This window comes from Gordionus sp. m RMFG-2023, chromosome 4 (genome assembly GCF_954871325.1).
Source record: "Gordionus sp. m RMFG-2023 chromosome 4, tfGorSpeb1-WG-v2, whole genome shotgun sequence".
Lineage (NCBI taxonomy): Eukaryota > Metazoa > Nematomorpha > Gordioida > Chordodea > Parachordodidae > Gordionus > Gordionus sp. m RMFG-2023.
In genome coordinates this window covers 21,338,359-21,359,088 of record NC_088778.1, presented here as the reverse complement: position 1 = coordinate 21,359,088, position 20,730 = coordinate 21,338,359, and the positions used below count along the sequence as shown (strand labels likewise).

The 20,730-nt window shown below is 26.4% G+C and overlaps 1 protein-coding gene across 1 annotated transcript; it reads right to left on the bottom strand.

Moving 5' to 3' along the window:
* Nucleotides 1-17,601: 17,601 nt before the first annotated feature.
* On the bottom strand, nucleotides 17,602-19,410 carry LOC135928352 (DNA primase large subunit-like). The gene is made up of 8 exons (XM_065464799.1): nucleotides 19,284-19,410; nucleotides 19,136-19,245; nucleotides 19,017-19,096; nucleotides 18,605-18,977; nucleotides 18,410-18,562; nucleotides 18,191-18,370; nucleotides 18,008-18,134; nucleotides 17,602-17,960 (listed from the first exon to the last, which is right to left on the bottom strand). Exons 1-8 carry the CDS (start codon nucleotides 19,408-19,410, stop codon nucleotides 17,692-17,694), a joined length of 1,419 nt encoding a protein of 472 aa, XP_065320871.1. The 3' UTR covers nucleotides 17,602-17,691.
* Nucleotides 19,411-20,730: the final 1,320 nt, after the last annotated feature.

Here is a 20,730-nt window from a genome sequence, read left to right as displayed (position 1 = left end):
AAAACTCTGAATTATTATATTAACGTTAATGTAATGGATTACTAAGGGTTTTTTATAATCATCAATTTGTTCATTTTAACAATTCTGCCTATGTGTTTATTACAACGAAAATGTATTATATTTGTTCAATATTTTTAATCTTATATAAATATCTATCTTATACCAAATATATTCCTTTTTATTGAGATATTTTAATTTAGGTTTATAATTAATTAATAAATTATTTATAAATAAAGTTGCCTTTTAGGAATTTATATCAAGCCTCTTTTTTTTAAATTAAGGTTCGGGCTAATAATTGGTACTAGTTAAAGAGTTGAACCGATCTTAAATTTAATGAGCGAAAATTTAAAAATTAGTCCCAAACAGAATACAACTATAGATCTGCACATCATAACAAATAAACTTATAGAAGAGATTGGCGACGCCACTGTCAAAATTTTTAAAAAATGAATAAATTTTTTTTCTTTACAAAAAAACGATGGCCTGATTTTAACGGGCCAACCCCGTATAAAAATTTCCTATTGGGAATTGTGTGAAAAGTGTTCAAGTATATAGTATTATAGTTTCTTCCCTTCCATGCAAGCAAAAATTATTGTTAAACGCTATTCCCCAAATGTAATAACTGATCTAATATTGAAGCATAAATATTTGGTACAACTTCTGGATAATAAATAAAACCATTATTATTTAATTTAAAATATACATTATATCTAATAATTTAAATTGACATGATTTATATAGAGTCTTGATAAGAGCAAATCTTGCCTCTAATTGCTAGGTTTTTGACTTGAATTTCTATACGATAATATAAATAAGTTATAGGTTAGATTTTTTTATTATCATTTGATATAATTATCTGGGACCTGGGTTTTAAAATGGGAGCATGCTATTCCCCAAATTCTCGCATTATTTTTTCCACCTTACCAAAGTTTATTTACTAATATTTATAAGCAATTAATATCTCTAATTCCTTTTTGAATTTATTTTTAAAATAAATATAAATCTCTTTAACTATATTGGTGTTAACTATGATTTTTATCTAAAGCTTTCATTTGTGAAATATAGAAATATAAGAAACGCCTAACATTATTTTATAATATAACTCTTATATGTTTTAGAGATATCATATTAACTAATAATTTACATCATATTCTAGAAAATATTACGCAAGGTTATTTCCAGGCGGAACTTTTTTCAAAGCAATTTTTGGGTAATGTTATCAATCTTTATTTTCATACAAAGGATACTAACTTGACATTAATTTTTTTATATAATATAATATTTAAAAAAAAAACAATCCAGATTCCCATTTTTTTAATCGGAAATAGAAAACAAACTAGTTGGATTTTAATAACGATTAAATGACGACTTGAAATGAGGCTCCGGAGATTGCTTTTAGCATTACCCAAAAACCGCTTTGAAAAAACGTGTCTGGAAATGACCCAAGTCTGATAATGTTGCTCTTAGATGGCATAAAGGCATCTATTAGCTAATTCTTGAGGCTTAGGCAATATTTTTTGGTTAAAATATTGAGTTAGCTGTTTTTAAAAATAGGCTCAAATCGAGCCATTTAATAACACTATCTGAATCATTAATAATTTTTATAATCTAACATTTATAAAATAATGCTTTACGTAAAAGTTTGTAAATACTCGCTGACATTTTATTAAATAGTTAAAATTTATTTTGAAATTTGTTTCGAGAAATTGATTGGAAGGAATAACAAGAAATTATCCTCATTGATAAGGAAAATTTTAGCGATAATTTAATTAAATATAAATCAATATCTAATTTTCTTCCTAGATGTCAATTTTAACTTTATTTCAATTTTCATGAACTAATTCATATTTCGAGTTTTTCGAATTGATAAATTTTGTATTAAGTTTTTATAATTTAATTTGAGGGAAGCCTATGCTCGTGTGGCAGGACTGTACCAATTGGAAGTTCTAATGAAGCCGGCTTTAGGAGAATCGGGATTAATATCTACTACATAATATGGTCCCCTAAGGATCTCCGCATCATTCTTTGGAAAATGGGGGTAGAGGGTAGAAGGCACTGAAAATAAACTCTCCTTATTAAATCCAATTTAGACAAACATTACAAAACTAACAAAATATTATTAACTTTAACTTGGCGTCTTGCATTTTAGTTACAATCGATTTATTACTAGCTACTGATTGAGTAGTGGATAATGATATTTCGTTACTATGTTCTGCATCTTTAATAAACTTATCAATATTGGGAATAACTTTTTCTTCGTACTTTCCATAGTTTTCAAAAGGGTCATCACTCGTGTGATTTATTTGGATGTTTAAATGGACCATATTCTAAAAATTGAAAGTAATAAAAAGATATACAGTATAGAAATAGAACCCTAATTGATATGTATTAAATTGTTGTCTTGTTATTTTTGTATTTTTTGTAAAGTGTTTATTTTCATTATTATATATTATCAGATGAATTGAATAACAAAAAATGGAACATTATTTTTTTGATATGAAATAAAAGAAATTAAATTGCAAGAATTCTTTTACTACTAAAGATACATTACAAGAATGGCGCAGTCGATAAAAAGTCTAAATGATTCAAACCTGTGTTACAAAGTTATGACTTATTTAAAGAATTTAAAAGCACACAACCAAGGTTAACATCATCACAATGTTATTAACATCAATAAGATGTGATACTTATAAAATATTGGTAAATTTATGCGCACCAGATAGTCCAGAAAATAAGAGGTATTAGAAATACATAACATTTTAATGAAATTTTTTCGTCCTACTCTAATTATAATTGTAGAAAGATATAATTTTTATCAATATAATCAAAAAAATGAGGAAAAATTAATAGACTATATATAAAATCTTCGAAAATTAGCATCGACTTGTGAATTTGGGGAATATTTAAATACTGCATTAGGAGATAAATTTATAGTCGAAATAAAAAATCCTAAAATTTTACAAAGATTATTATCTGAAGATGATATAGACATATATAAAGCTGTTCAAATAGCTACTGCAGCAGAAACATCTATAAAAAATTAATACTTAATGATGAAACTAAAATCGATCAGTTAGAAGGGGAATATAATGATATTATAAATAAAATTAAAAAAGTTATTATGATAACCGATCAAAATCATATAATAATTATAATACGGGCTACAAAAAACAAATCCCTGCCACTCCTGCGGCGGAAACCATAGAAGAGAAAATTATATTTTTAAAAATGCCACTTGTTATGAATGCAACAAAATTGGGCGCATTGTTCGAGTCTGTAGAAAAGAAATAGGGAATTTTATTAATACAACAAACGAATATAATCAAGAATTTTGGGTGGATGTCAAAATAAACAACAGCGATATCAGAATGGAATTAAATACTGGAGCTGGAGTAAGCATAATTAACGAATAGATTGGAAAAATAAACTTAATCGTCCTGGATTAACAAATTGCATGCTAAAACTTAAAAGCTATACAGGAACCGATATACCACTATTAGGTCAGACTGTAGTAATAGTAAAATATAAAGGGCGAACATTAAAACTACCACTCATAATTACAAAAGGATATACAAAAAATCTAATTGGAAGAAAGGATGATTAAATTTCCCCAAAATGACTAAAATACCTGAAAGGATCATACAAATAAATAAAAATAATATACAAAATGAATTTCATCAATTATTTACCAAAGAATTGGGCTGCTTAAAAGATTTTAAGGCCAAATATATATGAAAAATGAGAAACCAATTTTCTGTAAATCACGTCCAGTACCATATGCCTTAAAGGATAAAGTTGAAGAAGATTTAGACAGATTGTTAAAAATAGGAGTAATAGAAAAAATTAATCATTCACTTTATGCATCACCCATAGTAATTGTCCAAAAGAAAGATAAAACATTACGAATTTGCGATATAAATCAAAATATTAATATTGATTCATACTCAATACCAAGAATCAAAGATTTATTAGCTAGTCTGGGAAAAGGAGAGGAATTTTAATATTGGATCTCTCAGATGCCTATTTCCAAATTAAAGTAGGGGAAGAGTCTCAAAAATATCTTGTAATCAATAGAATAGAGGATTTTAATATGCAAGACTACCTATTGGTATATCGTCTTCTCCAGCAATATTTCAAAGAGCCATCGAGAATTTATTAAAGGGTTTTGAATGAGTAGCTTGTTATTTAGATGATATTATAATAACCGGGAAAAATAAAGAGAAGCACGAAACAACTTTAAAAAAGGTACTTAAATGTCTAGATGAAAATGGAATCAAGCTAAAGATAGAAAAATGTAAATTTTTCATACAAAATGTCGAGACTTAGGACACAATAAAAACGGGATTACAACTACCGAAAAAAATAGTGAGGCAGTAAAAAAAGCACCAGAACCAACAAACTTGAAACAATTACAGTCATTTCTAGGGTAAGCAACATACTATTCAAAATTTATTTCAAATTTTGCAGCCAAAGCCAAGCCATTATACAAATTATTATAAAAAGCAGTTGTTTGGAGATGGAATAATGAATGCAAAAAGGCGTATAAAGAAAATAAAGTAAGAAATAAGTAGTACTCTTACAACATTATAATCCAAAATTATCCATTATATTAGCAACAGATGCATCAGTCATAGGAATTGGGGCAGTAATGCCACACATAGAAGGAGGTAAGTAGAGACCAGCATTCGCCTCAAGAACGCTAAATGCAGCCGAGAAAAATTATAGCCAAATATAAAGAGAAGCTCTTGCCATCATATTTGGGGTTATAAAATTCAATATATATGGAAGAAAGTTCGCATTACAAACAGACCACAAACCATTAAAGTTATTTCATGATTAAAGGAGCATAGTCAAAGGAGAGAGGAAATTACTACAGTAAGAGGTTGTTACTATGGAGAAGTAAAATGATAATACCACAACAATACCGAAACAACGTGTTAGACCTGATACATCAAGAACATATTGGAATTGTAAAAATGAAGGTGAGAGCAATACAATACGAGTGGTGGCCTAATATAGACCAAGATATAGAAACATGGGTCGAAAAATGTTAAGAATGCCAGGAACAATACGATATGCCTCAAAAGACATCAATTCAAAATTGGCCAAAACCACCAAAAGCATGGCACCGCACCGAGTATATATTGATTACGCTGGACCTTTTCAAAATCATTATTGGTTAGTAGTGATAGATGCTAGCAGTCGCTGACCATAAATAGTTCCCATGACTAGTACTACAACCGAAAGCACGATAAAAATATTAAGAAATATTTTTACCAGATTCGGATCTTGAGATAATCGTTTCTGATAATGGACCACAATTCAGCAGTAAAGAATTCATTGATTTTTGCAAAAAAAACAGAATACAATTAGTGCAAGGAAGTCCATACCATTATCAGACAAAAGGCATGGCCGAACGTTTAGTTCGAACTTTTAAACAGACCATGAAAATATACTAGGGGAATTTAGAAACCATAGCTATTTTTCTATAGAATTACCGAAATACAACAGGGGTAAGCAAAGTCCCGCTGAAATACTACTAAAATTTAAACCTAGAGGATTGTTAGACTAAATATTCGAACGGGGGAATAAAAAGGAGAAGTTAGAATACTACACTCAATTCGAGATAAATGAAAAGGTGTGGTCGCCCATTTACAATAATAAAGAAAAAAAATGGGAAAAGCCATTATTAAAAGTATATTCGGATCACTACGATATGAAGTATAGAGGGTAAAACAATTATACGTCTTACTGATCAATTAAGGAAAAAAACTGAAAATATATTAACTGAAGAATTCGAATTAAAAGAGAGACCCGAAGTAGAAGATAGAGCCGAAGAGAGAATAAACAAAGAGGACATAATAAACAATAACGATGAAATGAATCTAAAAAAGAGGGAGGAAGAAGACACAAGTCAGGATCATTATCGAAAAAAGTATGAACTAAGCCAAATAGATTAGGGATAAATGATATGTATTAAATTGTTGTTTTAAAATTGCAAGAATTCTATTACTACTAATAATACAATATACTAATAAAGCGACAACTTTTTCCTATTTTTTTGGTCACTTTATAAAAATAATTTTAATTCGTCCGTGGAGCAGTTTTTTAGTTGATTTATATGACTGAGAACCAAAATTGCTACCTTATCAATAGATCACCGGGTCTTAATGGTTCAATGAGTAATACAAATTATTATATAATTTTAAAAAATTCTAAGAATTACCTTAAATTAGGTTATAACTAAATATAAGATCCATTTATTTTATGCAGCTTCCTTCGCGGCAATGCTATAAGCTTTATAAAACAGCTAGTTTGTGTTAGTTAACATTAAAATAATTAAAATATTAAATTCATAGCTAAAGTGGAAATATATGGGTTATAATGACCTCAAAAAAATTCTGAGTGAAAATGTTTTTTTTTTATAATTTAAACATCGCTATTGTTGTGCTATTTTTGCGCCTTCTATAAATGAGGATAAACAATTCCCAATATAAAATTTTAAAAAAATTGCGAAAAATTATTTATTTAGGTCTTCTTTTATAATAGGAAGATAGTGTGACATCATGTCACTTATTAAAATGCATGTTAAATTATAATACTATGCTATCGGTTACCCGTGAATTATGCATCGTTTAACCATTATCGCGACTATATAAACGAACGTGGCCTTAAGTCTATAGTAACCACGATATCGCTCAAATGATGAGTAATTCACCATTTATTACGGAACAAGCTTGATATATTTTATAAATTTGAGAATATATTATATGTACCTCCAAATTTGGTTCCTCGATCTGCGTAAAGACTCCATGGTCATGTATGAAAACATATTGCAAGCACAGAAAAATTAAATAACGGAACATAATAATAATAATATTTAAACTTTAAAAATATATTAAAATAACTATAATAAATGAATTAGAATACTAATTTCTATAATTAATGACATTAGATTACTATAATTGTTAATTAATACTGTATAGATTTAAAATTTATTCTTATGGAAAATATTATTTTTCTTTAACATTTTTAATCTAAATGTCTGTAAATACTATTACCATAACCCCCTAGGTGCATGGTAAAAATCCCTTAAGTTATTTTCTTAATTTCAATGATTGGTCAGTCCTCAAGGCTACCGCCTCCTAACATACCACTACCTCTAGATAAGACAGCATATCGAAACAAATTTTGTAAAAAGATTTATAAGAAAACATTCACTAAAATTAGTTATGTAATGGTAGGAAATTTTTCCGGGAAATTTCCATACCTATACACCACTATTTACAATGAGATAGGTGATAATTCTACTAGCGAACTTTAAACTCACACGTATTTGCTTTTATCTTTATTTTATTTATATAATCTGTAATCGTTTCTCATTTTTCTTGTTCCGTTTTAAATAATATCTAGCATAAAATTCGTTTTCTACGAGTAATAATTTTTTAAAGTAAGTTTAATTATATAATCATATGATATTTCATCTAAAGTCTTTGACAAACACAAAGTAAATAATTTTGAATAAACCTCTAGTTCAATATTTGCTAATAAAAATGATTTTTTGTCTTCTATTTTGGCGATTTTAAAAATGAATTCCATCTTTGATAAATAAACTTCCATCTCGTACTTCTTTATATTAAATTTATCCATTTGAAACTGCGCCACTGACATATTGTACAATTTACTATATTTCTAACTGTCTTAATATATTTTGTACTTCGATTTATATATCTTTTACAAATCAATCTAAATATATCAATTAATCATCATACACAATTAACAATATATTTGAATACAATTAATCATACTATTAATTGCCTTTGAGGTTAATTGATTCTATTACAATAACCATATTAGCATTATGTAAAAAGATTCGCTCATAGATGGAAGAAATGCTTGAACATTTATTTGCCAAATCTCGATGCTTACATAATATTATTTTAGCTAAAATTTTAATCAAGTCGTTGAAAAATTGACCTAAATCGGGCTTTTAACAACACTAGCTTTGAGCACAGCATATCTTTTATTAACACCATTGAAATACATGTGATTAAAACTTTTTTAGTTCTTTTATCGATTGGCATAATTGAACAATGGTTATATTTAATCGATGACAATAGCACCATATAAAAACTGCTTTTGAGACCTCAGCTCTAATCAAAGCCTGCACTTCTATGTTACTTTCCCTCATGTTTGATGCACCATCATAGATTTGCCCAACTAAGAATTTGAGGGATATATTCATGGAACTAAGTTACATATTATATCTTTTTAATATCAAGACCAGTCGTGTTATTATTTTCAAACAAAGCTATAACTTCTGATTTCGACACATCATATGTACCATCAACTATAATTAAAAAATACCTGTTAAATTCAATCATTTTTAAAAAAAAGTTATAACCATATTTATCATGGTGAATCTGCAATTAGTTTAGCAATGTCTTTAAAAGCTACTACTTTAAAGCTTTCTTATATCGTTAAAATTTAGCCGACCACGTCTTTTTCTAATATGATCTGTCCATTTATCATCTCTTATATTATGCCACGTGCCATTATTGCCACGTGCCATTATTGCCACGTGCCATTATTGCCACGTGCCATTATTGCCACGTGCCATTATTAATTAAATGTTTTTATATTTTTGGTTAATATTTTTGGGCATATTTTGAAATTGGGAAAATTATTTTATAAGAAAAGAAATCTTTTGGCTATGGATGGATGTGGTAAAAAAAATGAAAGAAAATTTTAAGAAGCAGTTGCTTTGGACCCTTCTTCTCACCGTTGTAGGGGCCATTGCATTGCCGTCTAATTGTCTTTCTTATTCTTTTTGCAAATTCCATTTCTGGCAGCAATTTATTAAAATCTCATTTCTTCAAAAATCAATTCTTTTGCAATATATTCTAATTTTCTACCTTTGACGATCTTATTTTCATACTTCTATAGTATTTATAATTAAAAAATTTCGAAATATTATTATTAAACTAATTATTAAAAAAAAATTTCTTTTCATCTAGCCAATTACTACATCTGTATTGCATATGACCGTCTTATTCGCATTTATTACACCAATTCTGCATTTTGTGACTAGGTGGCCGTCCCTGCCACATATCAAATTTTTAGCTAGGTCACATTGCCGCCACATATGGCCAGGTTGTCCACAACCATAACATCTAATTAAAGTTATCATTTTCTCTTATTATTATTTTAACTTCATCAACATTATTTCCTTAAATTTTTATAGAAGACGTATTTCTGCTTAAACTAGCTATAGTTAAGTAATTACTATATTTTTAGCCAAACCGAAGACTATCACTTTGGCCTCGAGGTTTTTCTTAAAAAGATAGCAGCTTAAAATTGGAAGAAACTAATATAAATTAAAATGCCTTAATATTAACGACGGATTTTCTCTGGCAAGCGCCTGAAGACTGAACCAAATTAGACGACATTTAGCCATTACCCAACTATATACTTATTCCTAAAGCGAAACTTAAAATTACAATTAAAATTGAAAATATATTATTAATTAATATATCTACAGTATTTATCTGGCTTATATGCAATAGTGAATGTAATAACCACCTTATGGCTATTAACTTAAATGTTTTCCAATAATTAAGCAAAGAACAATAATATATTTAAATGTGAGATATACCATCGGTTCGTTTTGATTTTTAGTTTAAAATTATCGGTTCTTCGGTTTATAGTTTATAACGGTTCTTTTCGGTTTGTTCCGGTTTTTATAAATTTGATTTAAAAAAAAAATTAATCATAGAGAAAAATCTTTTTAATTTATATTTATATAATTTTTTATTTAATTTAACCATTATAATCTAATAGATATTTTTATTAAACTTAGTAAATATAAATAAGACAAATTAATTTTTACTATTTCATAAGTAAATATAATAACAAACATGCGCAAATACAATGAGGAATAAAATAACGCATAAATATAATGAAATTTATATTATTTATGTTTAAAAAGAGAATTAGAACGGATAACTAAAATATTCTCTAATATTTCAGGATTTAATTTAGCTCTCTGAGCAGAGCGTATAAACCCAAAGCTAGAAATTTTTTCTAAGGATACCTCCATAGCTGGAACTGATAGCACACTTATAACTTATAAAGTTCTGGCATACTATTCTTTACATTTTCCCAATAATTCAAAAGATTAGTATTTTTTTCTAATCTCTAACAAATGACCGAATTATTCTTATTAAGGCTTTCATGCGACTTTATAAATCTTCAAAATCATTATCTAGATTATCTTTCGAATGTGAACACGTAGGCATAGTATCTAGAATTTCAATATTCTGATTATTCAAATTTTGTATTAAGTTCCAAGTTTTAGAAAGATGTTTTTTGGCGATCTCTTTTTCTTCAAATGTTAAAAATACATTATATCATGGGTCGAGATAGATTGAGCAAAAAACGTCATTTTTCAAATTTATTTCTCGTGCTTTTATCGTAGAAACCAAAAGTTAAGCAAATGGAGTGTCTATTTGCATGATACATTTGATCCACACGGCATAAAAATCGCCCATTGTCAATTGTCCACTTTGTATATATTTTATCAAAATATAAGCTGGATTAAAGCTTTTATATATCGCTAATTATTTTCCATTCATTCTCTGATAAACATTTTTCGCGTCATTGCTTTGGGGTGATATTTCTTGGCAAAAGTTTTTTAACTTTGTGCATCTATTAGTGGTTTTTTCAAATTTAATTTGGACAGAGCCATTGTTATCTGATTTCTTATTTTTGCATATGTTTCTTGCTTCATTTATAATGACAATTTCATTTGAATTTTTAATGCAATCATTAATTGTTATTGATTTATGTGAGGCACATCTAATGCCCATTATTATGGATCCGGTATTAGGTATAAGATTAATATTTTCAATATTAAAAGGTTCTTTATTTTCATCATCACTATCATTTATTTAAATTATCATTATCTATATCATCTTATTTAAATAATCGTTAACATCTTCTTCGTCGTGATGTATTAAATTAATAGCTTAATTAATTTAATCATATTTGCTGCATTATCGGTGGTTATCGTGTAAATTTGCTCAATTCTTATTTCATATTCTTTTAGAACATCTAGAATAAATTTTTTAAGATATTCTAATGTGTGGGTTTTTTTTGTCTCTTTCATGCAAGAGTTCTTAATTTTATTTTCCGTTATTTATAAATTGAATGTCGATCCCCAATATGGACCTATCATATCTAGTTGCTATATCTAATTTTAACGAAATAAGTTTTGGGTATATTTCCTTTTTTATATTTTGCGAAAAATTAAACGTCATCTTTTTAAAATTATTGCGTATATTTTCCGAATGGATAGTTAAATTTCCACCCAATCTTATAATTAATGGGTCTATAAAATTTCGAAATGCTTTGTCGTCGATTAATTTTATTGGTCTTCCGTGAACTGTTATTAACTCGGTGCAGGAGCTGATTAAAGTTTCTTTATTGATATTAATTTGTATTGTAGTAGTTCTGGACTTAAAAGCATTTTGGATTGTTTGTATTTTTTATTATTTAAGTTTTTTTAATAGTCAAATTTTCTTTCTTTTTTGTAATAATTTGAATTCCCTATCGTGGAATCTTTCTATATGTCGCCTAGATTTGCAGCATGGTCCCCAGTTAAAACTTTACCACAATCTATTTGCAAATAGATTGATTATTTATAATATCTAATTTAAAATAAGATAACACAGAATTTGACTTTTCCCGAAACATTTAATAGATACTATATAAGATGATTAATAGATCAGAACTTTTATTATATAAATAGAATAAATAAAAAGCTTAATAAAATCAAATTTACATTCATTTTTATTTTTATATTATAATATGGTTATTTTATTATCTTTTTAAAAAAACTTTGAACTTGAAATTTAAATGACAATAAATAAAATGGTCAGCAATATTTTAATGATCAGTATAATTTTTTATTTAATATTCATATAGTTTTTTTAAATTCAGAATCCATTTAATAAATTTTATTACTAAAAATATGTTAGAGCATTTACCAGAGTTATTAAAGTAGCGCGCTACTTAGCGCGCTAACTTTTTTAGTAGCTATAGCTAATAGCGGCTACTTTTTTTGTAATTATTTAATTTTTTAGCGCGCTACTTTTTTTGAAAAATTTAATGAAGGTAAGTATAAACATGAAAATTAAAATATAATATAATAATTAATTATAAATGATTTATTATTTAATTTTGAAATTGAAATATATTTTCAATTTGTAACTTATATTTTCATTTGTATTATAAACCTAAATCAGGTGTTAATAATTTAAAATGTCATCGTCTATGGATATCCAAATCGTTGAAAGTGATTACAGATAATGATATTAATGAAATGGAAGATACCAGGGAAGAAAATGTTCTTAATAGCTATAATACAAATTTCCCATTCCCTAGATTTGAAAATTTTTTTAAATAAATATATAATCCAAAACTGCTTCAAATTTATTTGTTTAAAATGTAAAAAAAAAATATTTCCTCAAATCAATCCAATAGCTATAACCTCAAGAAACACCTAAAGGTAAATTATCATTTTTACATTCTTATAATATTTATTTTATAAGACTGTTCATGAGTTTTAAGGAAATGGAGAAACATATAAATAATTTTGGTATAGGATACTCTACATCCAAAAAGATTAATTCAATTCAAACCAAATTAATTAATAATTCAAATGACAATATTTCTCAGAAATTGACTGATAAAGTTATTATTGATTTAATAATTTATACAGTTCAGCCTATGTCCTTGGTTGATAATCCATCATTTACATGATGATTAAAACTCTATCTCCTAGTACAACAATTTTATGCCCCCAGACACTAATGAATAAAATAGCAGATAACTTTAAAATGATGTAAGATGCTCTAATAGTAGTGTTATCAGAGATATTATATATATGTACCACTGCAGATAGTTAAAAACTTATTTATATTTATAAATTGATCTGATTAAATATTTTTGAGCTTATTTGGGAATCACAGGCCATTGGCTAGACCCTAAGACTTTAAAGGGAAGATCTGTGGCATTAGCCCTCAAAATGATAATAGGATGCCAGACATACGATGCACTTACAAATAAAATTATTGATAATCTATCTTATATTAAAAATACGTATATAAGATTAAATACGCCCTTACCTTCAAGTGCTAGTATCGAGAGATTATATAGTAAGTATACTTTCCGATCGTCGCTCTAGACTTGGGGATGATAATATTGAAATGATTTTATTATTAAAATGGTACAAATTGCCATAAATATTTATTTTTATTATATAAATTTTTTTATAATCAAAACGAACTATATTTTAATATTTATAAATGTTGATTTTTATATATTTACTATAAAGCTACTTTTAAAAATAGCTAATAGCAAGCTACTTTTTTTGACAAATAGCGATAGCGGTAGTGCGCTATTTTTAAAAGTAGCGTTTAACAACTCTGGCATTTACCATTATTCTTATATGCAAAATAGAAAATATGATTAAAGTATAATTAATATTCTTCTAAATCTGTTTAAAATAATAAAAAATCTTGCTATAAATCTTCAGTTTAAATAAGTTAACTCTTAAATTATTTTTATACTTTTATTTATTTACTTATATGTTTTATATTAAATAGACTTTGAATTAAAAATAATAGCAAGTTTTACATTTTGACGTTTAACTAAATATTAATACTATAGTTTAACTTGAATTACCCATTCCGTCGTATTCTATATAAACTAAGAAAAACTTTTTTTGAATATATTAATCAATATGAAATTATTATAAATATTTTATTAAAAGTGGTCAGTACTTAATTTTTATTAGAATAGTTATTAATGGTAGAATTATATTTTTCCCTAAATTATTAGCAAGAAAAGCTAAACTAAGAATAAACTTGTTAATTTAACCAAGAATTTGTGTGATTTTAAGATTATATCTTATCTATAATTTGCCTTATCTCTATTAAATTGAATACTTAAAGTAAAAACAATAAACTTGGTATTGATTGCTATGTCTATAATTTTAAAAAAATTATAATTTGAAAAGAAATCAAGAATTTAAAATTGCCCCAAGGAAAATTTAAATTTCAAATTTAGGTTAATAATTTAAAATTAATTCTTTTTTTAAAACCGTTTTGAACCGGTTTAAAATATTTATAACAGTTCGGTTCGCCCTTCTTGTATTTTCTTTATAACGGTTTGGTTATTGTTCAGAAAATTATACAGGTTAATTCCTGATTGGTGGTTCGGTTCGAAACCCTGATATATATATGATATATATTACCTTTTATATTTTATTCGTGAATTTTTCAAGAGGTTTCTGGATTATTTTTTCCACTCTACAGCACATATCATTTAAAATTCGCAGTACATAAGGGTATGAATTAAGTTACAAATAAATAAATTAACTGAATAAAAATTCCGAATATAATTTTATTTTAAAAGATGGTGAATAACATATTTTGTAATTGCTATATATATATATATATATATATATAATAATCGCCCGTTTATAATTTGCATAAATTTTTAAATTATAATAAAAACAAAAAAGCTAATTTACATGTTAACTGCAACTAAAAACTATTAATTTAACAAACGATATCTATTCAAATTTTATAAAAAAACTTTCCGTACATTAAATATTGTCAATTTATACACAAGTTATAATTTCATCTTATAACAAATAATTTAATATATAAATATCAGAGACCTGCAGAGGTACCATTTGTACGGCCCGGCCCAGATTAAAAAATTTTCGGCCCGATCCGGATTTTTTTTTTAAATTTTTTACAGCCCGGCCCGGGTTTAAAAATTAAAGGCCTGGCCCGCATATATAGAAAAAAAATTTTTTTTAGGCCCGGCTCGGAATTTTTTATATTCGACTTGGTATATACAAAAAATTGATTATTTCGTATTTTATCATATTTTTCGGCGAGTATTATCATTTAATAAGCAAGTATATTCGCTAATATTGTTAAACGGCTCGTTTTGAACCGATTTTTAAAAACGGCTAACTCAATATTTTCGACAGAAAAATATTGAATAAGCCTTGAAATTTCGATACTATATGTCTAGACCTTTGCTCCTTCTATAAGCAAAATTTTCAGGCTTGCATAATATTTTTCTGGATAAAAAACTGAGTTAGCCGTTTTTAAAAATTGGCTCAAAACGAGCCGTTTAACAACACAACATATTTTAATTTTTTTAATCTAAACAGATATTTAGTATATTACAAATTGACACTATAAAAAATTTGTGTAAATAATATTTTGAGAATATACTATGTATTTATAAAAAAAAATAAAAATGATATTTTAATTAATAAAAAATATAACATATATTATATAATATTTAATCCTTTGCGTATTTATTCCATGGCAGGAAAACTATAATTTTATTATGTAATAGATACTATGAGTGTTAGCTAGTGTTAACTTTCACCAAACATTATATTAATCATAACTATATATAATCATTATAATCATATCTATTTGACGAATATAATAATTCATGCTGTTTATTTAAAAAAATACGGCCCGACCCTGGTATTTTTTTTAAAAAAATTTTCAGGCCCGGCCCGGGTATATTTTCAAATTTTAAAATATGGCCCGGCCCTGCAGGTCTCTGATAAATATAATTAAATCGCATTTTAAAAGCCTCCGCTACTATATTTTATAACGATAGTAAAGAGATAAGGGATTTAGTCGCTTTTAAAGAATTGTTAAAAAAAATTAGCGGGGGGGGGGGTCCCCCGTAGCTGTTCTCGCAGTACAACCCTGGCTCTTGAGTCGTATAAGCCCAATGTTATCATTATAATTGGGTAAATGGCTTAGCCAATCCGATTTTTTTTGGCTAAAGCTAAGCATGAGCCAATTTTTTTGGCTAAGGCTGCGATTATGATTTTTGAGTGGCTAAAGTTTAGCGTAAGCTGATTTTGGTTGGCTAACGTTATGCTTTACTGTAAATTTTACAATTTAATTTAGAAGGAAGACAATTGTCATTTTACAACTTTTCTAATGTTTATAATAAAATAGGTAATAATTAATATTTTGAATCAGTTTTCGTGTAATGATGGGTGACAATTGTCATATTCGGCATTTTAAAACTTTCTTAGTCAAAATAAATCGGCTCAGGCTTATCCAAAAAAATTCTGCCTCGGCTTAGCTAAAAAATTTTGCCTTAAGCTTAGCCAAAAAAATTTGCTCAGGGTTAGCTTTATTTTAAAAAAATCGGCTATTACTTACTATCACACAACTCATCAAGATCTTGTTGTTTTTCTCTTAATAATATTCATAATAAGAATCCCATCTAGTAGAATTTGGGCATATCAGATACCTACCCAATTTTTTTATTATATTATCTGCCAAATTTGTAAACATAAGATTGGCATTTTTGAAAGGAACTTGGAGATATTAGTTTAAAACTTCTATTATCTAATTCTCTGCATCAACTGTGGCCAACAATTTGAATGAATGCGTTTATGAATTTGAACACGTTTCGGTTTGTGTAAATGAAAATTGAACGTATTCGATTTTTTTCAATGAACAAGAACACTAACGATTCATTTTTTTAATTTTAAGCATCACAAATATTACTTATTTAATATTCCAAACTACTTACTCTCGCATCCCTTTTCAAAAATGATAGATTTCGTTATTTTATGATTTTTTTATGCATATATAAATTGGGAGTTTTTAAAGGGTCGCCAAATACTAGGGCTGTGCCGATCACATATTTTTCACCGATCCGATATATATAGTGATTTTTCACAACCCCCTTTTGAACCAAATGTAATTAAAAAATCAATATTTTTATGCAAAAAATCGAATTATGCATTTTATTTAATTTTTTATTTTTACAATAATTTAAAAAAATTATATTATAATAGATAAAATAAATATATTTAATAATATATCCAGTTGGTATGAATTATAAAATTGTAATATTTAATATATAAAATTATAATATATTAGATATTTTTAAATAAAATATTTCCATAATTCAGATACCATATTTAAAAAAATTCTTTCATTTAAAGTATAAATAATAAAATTGGCCTTATTATTTAAAAATATTTAAAATAAATAAAACATTGGGTATTCCTTTCTATTTTTATAAAAAAAAAACTTTTAAAATACTATAAATCTATTTAAACAAATAAATAAAATTTAAGGAGTGTTGTGCAATTGATTTGTTTAAAAAAAAATTATTTAGAAAATAATATTAATGTAAAATAAATATACATAACATAAAATAACAAAAAAAGAAAAGTAAAAAAATCGGATCGGTTTTTACAAGTATCGGCCCGATCCGATATTTTTGGAAACGCTAAATATCGGTGCTGATCCGATCCGATATTTAATATTGGCACAACCCTACCAAATACACTTTCACCTTTAGCTGTCAAAAGGCTTTGAATGACTCACTAGATAAACTATTTTAATAAATATGAATACAATAGAAAGTTAAATGGATTTTTTAGATCTATTAGAAATAATTATATATTTAAAAATATAGATCAATATAAACAAAATATGAATAAATGAGGATGGCCTTTTATATAATATATTTATACAATTTATTTGCTCATGCTTTAAAATTTATTAAACCTCATAATATTTAAAAAAAATTACATTATAATTCAATATAAATGGATCAACTAATTTGTACAACTAAAATTTTTTGACTTTCCTCAAAATATTGATTGGGGTGGTTAATTGCTGGAGCTTTTTCCATTGTTATATTATGTTTATATGCAAAGTGTCTAGAACATGCGATTTGAAAATGTGAAGATTGTGCAAGTGAAACTATTTCTTCAATTTGTGTATCACTAATTTTATTGAATTTTGAGCGTTGAAATGGATTTGTTTCATATTTTATATTTTGTCTCAGGACAGATACATCCATATGCTTAAATGGGCAACCTTATAAAATAAAATGTAATCAATTTTTTTAATGATAATCTAATAACCATGGAAATCTTGAGGACCTGGAGTTGCACCCATGATGACTTTTATGCAATTATAAGGTGTATAATCAGCTTTTTTACCTTCTTTTCCATACATGTGTCTAACATTATAAGAATATTGTTTTTGAAACTATATATATATATTATATATAACATTACAATAATGTAAATAAATTAATATAATACATTTTCTAAGGATATAACTTTGATAAATTCATTTTGCCAAAATTTAAGTGCCTCACTCATTGGCAAGCCTAATCCTTTCAAAAAAAGCCCATACTGCATACGACCCCAATGCTTTAATTTGTGATCTTTCAGTAAATTTTTATGAAGATTTAACATGCATAGTGGAAAACTTTCACTAATCTATTATAAAATAAATAAATAAAAATCTTATAGCTTAACTTTTTCTATGTCATTACTAGTTAAATTATCACCACTTATTGTTTTTTGTTGATATTTCCCATTATCAGCAGCTCCATTATACATTTGTTCCCCTCCTTCAATTAAAGATAGTAATCGTTTATCCTTTATTTTTGAAATATAATTCCGGGTATACTAATTATTATTAAGCATATTTTATATCATATTTTATTATACTGTTAAAATATAAGACAAATAGATCCTGAATCTTCTAATAATTATATGTATTAGTTCGTATTTTGGTACATAGGCCCAACCTTTGTTGATGTATACCCTTCTTTTTCTAATAAGTTCAGGTATTTCTATAAATGGAACCTTTAATATATCAGTATCCTTATCTTTCAATTTATTGTTCAAAGATTTAGGTGTAGAATTTATTAAATTTTTTAAAAGAAATTCCTTTTCTTCAAGAGTTAAAGGGATATAGTTTAAATTTTCATGTTCCATTATGGATTTCATATATTGTGAATTTGATATTTTATCATGAAAATTTAATTTATATTTTAAATATTCAACTTCATTTGATATAAACCATTTCCTTTGATCTTCCCTATAAATAGATTAATAACATTTTATACTAGTAACTTACGTTTTACAAAAACATAATCTTAATATAAAGTGGGATAAATGATCTCTAAGATCTTCAGAGAATTTTTGTAAATGAACATACTAAAAATCAGTTTTGATTAAACATATTATTATGATTACTTTAATTGTCAAATCTTTTCTTATCTTACGAATTTCGTTATCAAGGGCATCATAATATGCTGTAGAATATTTACCAAATCGGAAGCCATTAATTTCAATGGCATATAAAACTTTAAATCTATAAATATAAATATAAATTATACTATACTTTGCAAGCGCTCATAAGCTATAATATTAAAGTCATTGATTGATACTAAACCACTAGGTGGACTTTTATAGAAATAATTAGGTGTATCATTCGTTGATTTAAATTCATTATCGTTTTGAAATTGCATTTTTTTATAATTTAGCGCTTTATTTATCCATATGTGATATTTATACCACCTTAAGGAAAGTTATTTATATAATCATATTATTGTTTAGAAAAAAGTCGAAGCATCTTACAGACTTCCCAAAAATTATTTAATTAAATATCTCTATTGAACTCTATAATTCACAAATCTAAAACTAACGAAATCTTTTTATACATGATTGGATACTGTAAAAAACAAAAATAGAGTAATGGAAGGAAAAGATACATCATAATTCAATTATATACTCTATTTCGCAATATAATATCACAAATATCTGAATTCAAAGTTTTCGTGAATATAAGTATAACGAATTTAATTTTATTTAATTAATTTTTAAAATTCTACATCTGTTTTAAAACTAAAAATGTAATGTTTATATAGCATGTTACAAACAAAAAATCAATTTACATATTAATATAATAATTTATATAAAAAAAACAATCACAATATATAAAAAAAATCAATAACAATTTAAAGGTTAGTATTAATCGGTCATATCAACATTACACCCTTTAAAAAAAACGATCTCCACTCAGGTTTTTGCAGAATCTTATCGTGCAGGCAACGTTTCTTGATAGTTATATTGTCATCATTAGTATATTTCATTAACTTTTGCTATTGAAAGTTTAAAAGAGAAATATTTTATTTAAATATATTTTTAGTCTTTATTTCATTATAAAATTATCGAATTTTTTGGGCAAAATTATATTCCTGCTTGGTCTTTGACCAACAAGTCTCTGTTCTTATATTCCTAAATTTTGATCATCATTTCTTCTAAAACTTAAAGTAAAAGGTATTGCATTTTCAGTATTTATTTTCAAATGTGTCGTTTCATCAAGAGGTGTGCTACTCGTAGACCTTTTTTTAATTTGGTCTAAATGTCTTCTAATAATTTTGTTTCCTGTATCTACTCCAAATATTAAATTCCCATTTTTGCGTTTTACCGTGCCTTTTTCCCATATATTATCCTTGAAGGTTTTATACCAAACTTTGTCACAATTCATGATATTTCTATTTGACGATAAATTGCGATTAAATTCATTCACTTTATCTTCTTGTGGTTTGATTAAATCCCATCTGGTTCTTATGGTTCTTTTGAACATCACTTCGCTTGGTATCTTGTTGGTTGTCGCGTTTGGTGTGTTGCGATAATTGAATAAAATCTTTTCTAAAGCTATATTTAAGTCTATTTTATTATTACTTTCCATATTCCTTTTCATGCATATTTTCATTGATCTTATCATTCGCTCACACTGACCATTAGACTGTTGGTGGTGAGACGAGGTGAAAATGTGTTCAATT

Coding starts and splice junctions, on each gene's coding strand:
- LOC135928352 (XM_065464799.1), bottom strand. CDS start 19,410: ATGCAATTTCAAAACGATAATGAATTTAAATCAACGAATGATACACCT. Junction 19,246..19,283: donor AGCTTATGAGCGCTTGCAAA/GTATAGTATAAT, acceptor ATAGATTTAAAG/TTTTATATGCCATTGAAATT. Junction 18,978..19,016: donor AGATTATGTTTTTGTAAAAC/GTAAGTTACTAG, acceptor ATCTATTTATAG/GGAAGATCAAAGGAAATGGT.